Raw genomic sequence first — 10711 nt, forward strand, 5'->3', positions numbered from 1 at the left:
ACACACACACAAAAAAAAAAAAACCAGTCTTTCCTTCATCTCAACAATGGAACTCTCAGTAGTGGACAGAGTCAACCAAAGAGGAAGGAAAAGATAGAGAAAGAGCCAAAGCAGGTGGGAAGTATGCAAAGATTAAGAGAGGCTGAAAGGTGACAAGGGGCCGCCAAGCGATTTCCTCGTCTAACGTTTAACTAAGAAGAGTACTAAGAGAGTATGTATCTAGATTCACACAAGTACAAAATCATTGAACTCGAGTAAAGAGAATACTACAAATAATCTATAGAATATGCTAGGATATTATGTATTTTATTAGAGAATATTTACTTACCTTATTAGGCATACGAAATGATTATCTACCATATTATAAGTAGATTAAAACTCTTACATGAGAAGCTTTCTTATACATGTTAATTGTTAATTAGAAGTTTTCATTTCTTTCTTCACATCGTAACATAGCCTCAACATCTTAGTAAATTCTCAAGTATCTTCCACCTACCAGTGGGCGCCCTTACGATAATTGCCCAAGCAATACTATTCTTCTTTCCTCTTCTTCTTCCGACCAGCACCGCCCCTCTCTCCGGCAACCAACATCCTTCTCTCTCCCGTGACCATTCCGGTGCCACTTACCTCTTTAGCAACTAGTCCCATCCTCTCTACGATGGCTACATCCCTCCTCTATATGGCGATCAGAATCTTCCTCTAAATCTTGAATCTCTTGCCATTGTATTTCCAATTTAAGCTATGTTGATCATGTCCTAGAGATTTGCAACACCATACCTTCTTCCCATGGCTCAGACTTTATTCCTTCTTTTGTAGTTACGAGAGACTTCTCACAGGAAAGAATTCCAGCACCACTACTTTTTGGTGATTATCCACTATTTCGAAGAGATTTCAACAGCGTATATGTTCCAAAAATAGGAAGACTCTAGTAGTTTCCCACTTTAAGTTTGAGAGGGTCTGTTGAATATTAAAAGAATACGCAGTTATCACACATCTAGATTCATTAAATTTTTGAGCAAGAAATATATTATGAAATATTCTATAAAAATATGTTAGGATATTATGTACTCCCTCCATTCAAACTTTATGTGAAGGTGTTTGACTGTACACGGAGTATAAGAAATAAAAAAAAGACATTTGACATGTAAGCCAAATATATGCAAAGTACCAAAGTGATTGAGAACTCACATGTCTTTTCATTCTCTCTCTTCTTAAAAAAGAATGAACTTTTAAATTAAGTGGATTCCAACAAGTCTATGTCCCTGAGCATAAAATGGGGATGCTAAGATTTTTTTGATGAGGTAATAAAATTTTATTAATGAAGGGTGAACAAGCACTCATATACAAGAAGTACACCAAAAAGTAGAAAACCTTATAAAAATATGTGATTTTCTACCAACAACACCCAATCTTCTATACTAATAGGAACCTCATGGACCAATAAGAAATCAGAGGAAAGAGGTTATTCCTCAAGTGTAGAAAGTCCTTCTCTACCCTGTCAAAAGCTATCACATTCTCTCTTTCCATATGGTCCACATAAGTGCTAGTGGAGCAACGTGCCAAGCCATGTGTCTTCCCTTTCGTCTTCTACAGTTCCAAAAGAACAGATCTTCTTTAACACTACCCGGCATCACCCATTCAAATCCAAACCATCTCAATATTTCCCCCTTCAAGTGGAAAGCTATCGAACAATGTAATAAGAGGTGATTCATGTCATCACCCGAGCTTTTGCACATGAAGCACTGACTGACACATTAATCTTCCTCTTCCTCAAGTCTCGGCTGTCAATATCACCGCTCTCGCAGCTAGCCAAGTGAAGCAGCACACCTTTCTCGGTACCCTAGGAATCCAAACTGAGAGATATGGAAAAACTGACTCCTCCCTAACCAAAAGTTTCGCATAATAGGACTTAACAGTAAACACGCCATTATGTATCATCCTCCACCTCCAAGCATCATGTCCAACCTGAGTAATTCTTTGATATACTGGAGCAATTCAACCAAATTTTGAAATTCTACAACCTCTCAATCTTGCAAGTTCCACCTAAACCTCAAGTCCCGGTGAACTTCTCCACCTTGTAACCTTCGTATATGTTGGACTGGCATCTCCTTTTGGCATGAAATCAGGAACATGTTTGGAAAGATAGCACTCAAAGTGTTGTTCCCGCACCACATATTTCTCCAAAAACTTACGGTACTTCTATCACCCGCCCTAAAGGTACATTCCCATTAAAATCTTCCCACTCTTCAAGATATTCCTCGATTGCCCACCCGTAAAGGGTGTGATATCTTTTGTCCTCCACCCCCTCCAAAACCTCATATTCCCTCCGTTTCAAATTAGATGAGGTACTTTCCTTTTTAGTCTGTTCCAAAACAAATGACACATTTTCAAATTTGAAAATAATTCAACTTTAAACTGTTCATTTTACCCATTTTACCCTTAATGAGAAGCTTTTATAACCACACAAATGTCATGGCCCCACAAAGCTTTTACCCCTTAAGCTTTTAACACCACAAGTTTCAAAACTCTTCTTTTTTTCTTAAACTCCGTGCAAATTCAAACTACCTCATCTAAATTGAAACGGAGGGAGTATTTCTCTGTGATCACCTCTCTCCAAAAAGCATTCTCCTCTACCCCAAACCTCCACAACCACTTTCCGAAGCCTTATTGAAAACCTTTAAGTCTCTAATCACAAGCCCAACCCATCTCTTTGGTGTTGTGACAGTCTCCCAATTTACCAAGTGAAATTCCTATCCCCGCTATGGCTTCCAAAAGAGAAAGGTGTCATTCTTATTTAACGGATTTAAAAGTAAAGTCTGTCACATAAAATAGGACACAAAGGGAGTATTTAATTATAAAATGTTTACTTAACTTATTAGGCATATGGAATAATTACCTAACATACTCTAAGTAGGTTAAGATTTCTTGTATAAGAAGCCTTTGTGAACTTGTTAATTAATCAAGTTCATCAAAAGTTCTCTTCTTCTTCAGAAAGGGTAATACCATCTACTCAAGTCATTAAATTGTACAGTGAACTTAAGTTATAATCTGGAGCAGAGGGGAAATCCAATGCCATATACAATCACAAACGAAATACACAAAATCGATAACTTTTAGTAATTATTTCCTATAGACTGATTATTCGTCAAAATCCCTTTTAAGTTTAACTTGCATGTCCATCAAACAAGTGAAACTCATCCAGATGACTTAATCTATGTATAAGTTAATTTGGCCTTAAATTTTCTATCCAATACAGGATTGATGCAACGAATAATACTTGCCATCTCTTAGGGGCATCCAGTGTTCAACTAGCAATCATATATTTCCATGAAAGGGGCCACTATATCTCCTAAAGATTACAAACATCATCCAAAGTAATACAAATGTTAGTTTCCTATACACTGGGTCATTAGAGTTACAAATAAGAGGCTAAATTTCTCCTGTTAGAAAGGGACAAATGACCCAGTTTGTATATATTATGTTGGTGCTGAAGGATAGCTAATTGCCTTTACAGGAGATAGTGTCCCCTCGGTTCACCCTGCCCACCTCGCTACAATCTGTGTCTTGTTTAGACTTTCATTTTGACTTATGTTTTTGTTGCTTAATGTGTTAACAATTTCAAATATATAAAAAATACTTATCTCAGCTACAAATGTCCAGTATCGACTTACAGATGCATCGGTCCGTAGGTGTCAAACTATAGTGAGTGAAAGTGTTGAAAGGGAACAGTATATACCTAAAATAACATGGAAAGAAGTTGTCCCAAAAGACCTACATATCCTTGGAATCAATGTAAACTTAGCTAAAGATTGGACATAATGGAAGAAAAAGATCCATATAGACTACATGAAGGTAGTAAGTTAGCAAGGTACCCATTTTTGCTTTACCCGAAAAACCCCTATTAATAACTCTAACTAACTTTGCCAACACATTAAAGACATCGGCATTTTCATCTTTCTCACCAAATCCCTTAATCTCTTCCCTCTTCTCTTGAATTTACCTGAAATGTTCACTCTATAGTCCATGGCAAGAAACAGGGAGCTAATTCAGCCATGCTTCTTCTCAAATATTCAAAGTTTCTTTTCCAAAGTAGTTTTATCTTCTTCCAATGTTGACCAGTATTTTTCCACTTATATCAGTTCAAAATTCTGGAAATTTGAGGTTGCTGCCATTAAAGCTTCCATGACCTCTTTCCTCACGAGAACCCATTGCATCTTGTGGAAAGTTTACCCTGAATTTTTTTCTGCCAATTAATATCTGGGTTCAATTGTTGAAGAAGACACTGCAGGTATTAAATTTATGTAAAAATAAAATGAATTGGTTGCATCCTTTTATAAATTGTTGTATAAAGAGTGGGTCTTAAATTTCTTTGGTGGGTTACAGATTCATGCTTGACCTTTGTGAGATGAAACGAGACGACGGATTGGGGCAAAAGAGAGAGGAACGGGGGAATCAGTTCAATTGTAAACTGACAATTTTGTTTAAAATCTATTTATATATAAAAGGAGAAGCAAAAGCATGTAATGATGCCAAGTGGCATAATCACAATTAAACAAGTGTTATTTTTTTGGACACATCTCCAATAAAGTTGAAAGTTTAAAATTGTTTGGAACTAAAAATAGGCAAAAAAGATTCAACCATACGAATTCACAAAAAAGATTGATACTGCCTGCCATATTGGGCAGTTATTTTATTTAGGGCAGTTATTTTATTTTTTTATAAGACTTGAAAATTAAGAAAAGAATAAAATATTTCTCTTTTGAAAAGGCACAGAAAGATATATTCACAAAAATGGATACGTCCCACGTTTGATAGTTATTTTATTTACTTATTTAACTTGGCAATTAAGAAAATATAAAAACTACCTGGAATTAGCTTCTTCTTTTTTTACAAAGAATAGTCGTGAGGGTAACCCACGACTCATCATCTTCGCAAACGTGGGGGTTCAACAACAATTCTAAACTAACTCAAACAGTCGGAGTATCACCCACGATTTATGCGGTTTCATATGTTAAATTCCTTTTCCAATCCCTATTTTCTCCGCTCGGTAGTACAACAACTTTGCAAATATGGCTACAATCAGATAAATTTCAAGCATCAATGCAATTGAATCTGAGTTGGAGTCGTTCGAATGTGAAAAATCCGAATCGTTTCAAGCCTGAAATACCATATTCCATAGAGTTAGATTTTACCCGATGCATAGGTAAAATTGTACTTTCATATAGTTTTTATGTTAATCCTTTCTCTGCTGCTTTAATGGATAACTTTTTCACAATCCCCAAGTACATAAAATTGTACTAATGAAACGATTATATGTAGTCCTCTTCTATGCTACTTTAATGGATAAATTTTTCACAATCTTCAAATACATGAAATTGTACTAATGAAACAATTATGTCTGCTACCAATATTTCTCTTTCTCTGTTTCTGAAAGTAGAATACATAGTTGTGTACCAATTTGTATGTATATGGAATTTATCAGCAATATGATATATATGAATCTACCTTTCAAAGGAGTATGTTATTAGGTTATTCAAACATACACACTCCTCATTACCAGGTAATTCAAACTCCTTACTGACAAAATCCAAATATATATATAAGTAAATTCACACTCCTCTGTGTTTTTTTGTGTGTGTGTGTGTGCAGAAGATGTAGCAGTTCCTAATTTTGCATTTAGTTGGGTGGACAACAATGATACATTTGTGGTTGGGGCTGTGGCAACAATTGTTGTCGAAGTTATTGGAAATTTTGATCCTAGCAAATCCAAGCACATTTTAAATCCCAACATCAGTGTCAATGATAAGATGGAAAACAACTCTTACATTTCTCGGGTTTCGTTTAATTTTGGCAGTAATTTTGAGGATTGGAGGATTTCATTCGTTCCAATCATGAGTGGGTTGTTCAATGTGCTGATTACTGATGATCACTACAATGTTTTTGATTCTTCCATGCATTTTCAAGTCACTTCAGGTTCCCTTATTCACTATCTAAATCATGTTATGGAAATATCATTGTTGACTATAGAACATAGATTCGGCCAATTAAACATATGCTCTATTGGTGAATATAAGCACTTTTACTTTTATAGGAGTTGTAAGTGATTTGACGTTAGAAGAAAATATAAAGTATTTATTGTACTTTGTACTTTATTTTGATGTTGTATAATATAGGCATGAGATAAGTTTATTTGAGTAACATGATTAGTGAGGATTCATACAGTCGATTCCAAATTGTTTTGGTTTGAGCTTTAATTATTGTTGTTATTGTTGGAGTATATAAGCATCCGATAGAATAGTTTTTGTTTGTTGGATTAATTTGATACGATTTACATATATGTTGGTCTAATAAAGTTAATGGCAAATATGTCTCAGCCACACACTGAAATTTAAAGCTAAAGTCGGTAGCTTTTTATCTTTATCATATGTTCCTTACTTAATTATGATGTGTGAAGATAACAACTATCCATCTGCAAGTATGGTGTCATGGAAGAATGGAGAGAGTGAGTTTGTAGTAGGGATGAAAGCTTCAGTTATGGTTCTTGCTAAAAATGCATTTGGGAATAATATCTCTTCAGCAAGCTAAGTGCAATTGAAGGACTTAAGTCTTACTACCATTTTACATTGTCTGTTTCAATTTTCAATGGCTCCGTTGCAACTATGCTCAATTTCACCAATAACAGAAGGGATATAAATGGTTATCTCGAAATAAAGTTTATTGTAGCTACAACTGAAGTCTTTTACTTCATGTCGAAGGAGAAAGACGTGTAGTAGTTTTAGAATAAAATTAGTTAGGTTACTTAATAATTAGTTATTCTGGTTGAAATTGAATTAGAAATAATTAAATATTCATATATTTTAAATCAAACTATTATATAAATAAATAACTTCAATGTAAAGATATACAAAAGGATAAGCCTAATTTATTTTTAAGATGAGAAAGCTTTTGAATAATAATTCATATGGTCATGCTATATGGATAAGATCACGCAACTAAAAATATTTTTATAGATAAAACTAAAGGCAAAAACATAAACAATAATTCTAAGAAATAAATAAAAAATATAAAGATATAATTAAAAAAATCCTGTAGTCACATTAGTAAACGTATCTTTAGTAAGTACCTACTAATTTAATAAAGAATAAATAAGAAATAAATAAGTTATTTGATGACTATATGATGTGTATCTTTTGATTTGTATAGATTTTGTTATATTTCTACATGCTATATTAAATAAATAAAACCAGCTAATATTTATTACAACAATATGATATATCAGATAATAATCTTATTAGTATTCTGTCAAAGTTCCGCGCATCGCGCGGATTCTGACACTAGTTTGTCAAGGAGATAGAGCATTAACACGGGTGTTTTGGGTAAAGCAAAAATGGGTAACTTGCCAACTTCCTACCTTCATGTAGTATATTAGTATCATATAAATATATATATATATATATATATATATATATATATATATATATATATGTAGACTGACTACACTAACTGGTTTTCTCTTAGTGAGAGGCTGACAACAAAATGAGGCATGTCACCAACATTTCAAAGACTATTAAAAAGTGAATTGACCCAAACCAATACATTTCTCGTCAGTTTAAGTTTTCTCATTTTCTTTTTTTCCCCCTATTAACAGATATGCATTCCTTACCAGTTTCCTATTAGGTGGATGGTTGAATCGGCAAGTTGATCCAAATCTGCAGAGACTGGTTCTGATGTAATAAGAACAATCTGGTTCACCTTCACGAACAGGATAAGGTCCAGACTCCATTGATTCCATTGATCTCAAATTCATTTGCCATAAAGAGTCTGAAATACCAACAGGATGGAATCATAAATAATGGTATTAAATGTTGCATTAATCTAATTCAATTATCCTTTAATACCAATCTCACTACCATACATTTATTATTCTGTAAGATAGGCATCTTGTTAAATCAGTAATTACACCTCTGACCAGTATTACAAACAAAATAACTTGAGTTTCTCCAAGATAGAAATTATCAAATGCCGGTGTGTCTCTGAACACATTGACAAGATATACACTTTTCTCCAAAAAAGAAAGGAAGAGTTTAAAATATATATATATAAAACGACAAGACATAAGTCTTGCAAGTCCAGTTGACATGTTAGTCCTTGAAGGTCGATATAAAGGCAAGTTGACAAGCACTATATTACGTAGTTTAGGTTCATTACACGTAAATAAGTTTTTCAATGCATGAGAAAAGCGTCCTACTTGATCAACCTCACATCCCTACTTACAGTCACAGTTAGACATGTACTACTTTCTTTCTTTCTTTTGATGAAAGGGGAAGAGTTTGATCGAATATGTACCAACTTTCTTTTAGCCGTATATGAAATTAATCAATGCATAAACATAGAGCAGATTGGCAGTTCCCTATGAAATTTACTTTGCTCATATGGTCTTACTGACCAATTATTCTACTTGGTCACTCATACTTGGTTCTGGGTCAAAAGAGTCAACTATTAATACTACAAAAGTAGGTAAAAGAAAGGAGGGATGAAAAATAGTTAATACTACAAAAGTAGGTAAAAGAAAGGAGGGATGAAAAATAATTGTGAAATGTCTATCTCACGCACACATTACATGCACATACAAGTGTATATATATAATAAACACACAGACGCATACTATACAAGCATATGTAGCACATATATGTAGAGACAGATGCAGCATTTCGGCACCGGATTCATCCGAACTCAATATTTTCAATACGAAGCATAAATTTAGATTAAAAACTCAGTAAAATTGCAGGAAATATTAGATCTGAACACATAATTTTAAACATGTAATAGGTTCAATCCTAAGAACCTTAAAGGTTGAATCCATCAAGTTTAAATCCTGAATCCGCCACTCATATATGTACGGCGTAGTTGTCAGGGGCGGATCTACAGTATCGGGTACGGGTTCCCTGGAACCAGTAACTTTTACCCGAACCTTGTAATTGTATTGAGAAATCTATTAAATGTATAAGTAATTTTAGTGTGGAACCCATAACTAAAGTCAGTTGTTGGTTCATTGGCAAACAAAGGAACCAACTTTTGCTGTGTTCCGTATCTGGCAAGGGTTCAAATCCCTTAGTACACATTTTAACTTCACTTTCGGTTTTTCACAAAACAAACACCTGTAGGCACTTTTTTGTTTCTCTGTTTCTTTTAAAAATGGACCAGCCACCATTAAAAACTTTCTTACTAGCTGAAAGTATCACTTTTGCCCAAATGCTAGAAACCCATAAGGTTCAAATCCTAGATCCGCCTTTGGTAGTTGTAATTGGTTGTTTGTGTAGTATGCTTACATACACATAAGATGTGTGGTTTACATATTATATATATTGGATAATGGTGGTGATCCGGCTAACTTGCGGCACACCAGGACTATTCCGCCAGAACTTGAATCCTAAACCATTACAGCTACCACTTCCTGGTTACTTTGTCCATTAAGGCGAAGGCAAGACGTAAAAAAACATGTACTAACTAGGATTTCAACCCTGGTCTCTCATGATCTTCATTCAAGCTTCATCAACACCCTCAGGTTTTATATTATGTATGCCTGCATGTAATCTACTTAGAATTAAAGCACATTTATACGCATATCAACTTTACACAGGGGAAAGAAAAAGCTCTTTTTTTCACAAGAAAATCCCCATAGACATCAATGCAAAAACAAATTATAGCTTATAAAGACCTTTTTCCCCCTACACATCCACTTCATACTCAAATAACTGATTGATAAGGTACAAAAAACAGCTTTTAATTTATATCACAACAGCGCACATTAACCTCAACAATTACAGTGATCAATCCCAAAATTAACACAATTATAGTACGTGCGTGTCAGAGACAGAGGAGAATGAGCGCGTAGAGTAAGAAGGAGGAATAGGAAAGGGAGGACCTTGGTGGAGAGACGGTGACAAAGAGGGAGGTCCTTCGGACACAGAAATATCCATGGCGACGACGATTCATCCATTAGCAGCGCGTGAAGCTAACGAATTTCGCCGGAATTTCCATTGATTCCGAGCTCCCACCACTCTCCCTTGATCAAATGAAGCAAACCAAACAGGCAACAAAAAGAGAGAGAGAGAGAGAGAGAGAGAGAGAGAGAGAGAGAGAGAGGGAAAAGGAAAATTCAGAGGAAAACAAAAAGTGAGATACAAACAAAGGGAAAGGAGAGTTGCTCTCCTCTCCACACAAAAACAGAGTCCTTTTTGAGAGAATAAAAATCAACCGTCCACTCACAGGAGAAAAGAGGGAAGGTTTTCTTTTTCTTTTTTTTTTTTACCTACAAACCGACGCCTTTTGTCCACCTTTACTCCCGCGCGTACCTCGAAACTAGCGGAATACATACTACTTGAATACTCCATACTGCTTTCTCCTTTTCCCATACCACGTAACACCCCCCAACCCCACTTCCCCATATGGTATTCTCCTACTATTGGGGTTCCCCGGCACAACATTTATTTTTTCTTATTTTTCATTTTATATATTTGATTTACTTTAGAATTCCCTATTAACCAATTTTCATCGTGTAAGACTTATAAAAAAGAAACACTTTTTATTAGGACTTTTTAATTTTTTTCTAGTTAATTAAAAATAAAATATCTTGAGTCAATAATTCAAGGCAATTGAAAGACACAAATTGTATTGGAGTAGATGGATGAAATGGAGGCTCGCATTTGAT

General features: G+C 34.8%; 1 protein-coding gene across 1 annotated transcript in view; it reads right to left on the reverse strand.

Annotated features, from left to right (window-relative positions):
- Positions 1–10240, reverse strand: part of LOC109226575 (zinc finger CCCH domain-containing protein ZFN-like) — a 17979-nt gene extending 7739 nt beyond the window's left edge. The window contains exons 1-2 of the mRNA XM_019391375.1: positions 9926–10240; positions 7664–7821 (exon numbers count right to left, since the gene is read on the reverse strand). Coding sequence (XP_019246920.1) covers positions 7664–7821; positions 9926–9980 — 213 coding nt within the window. The 5' untranslated portion in view covers positions 9981–10240. The remainder of the gene's footprint in view (positions 1–7663; positions 7822–9925) is intronic.

This window comes from Nicotiana attenuata, chromosome 6 (assembly GCF_001879085.1).
Source record: "Nicotiana attenuata strain UT chromosome 6, NIATTr2, whole genome shotgun sequence".
Classification (NCBI taxonomy): domain Eukaryota; kingdom Viridiplantae; phylum Streptophyta; class Magnoliopsida; order Solanales; family Solanaceae; genus Nicotiana; species Nicotiana attenuata.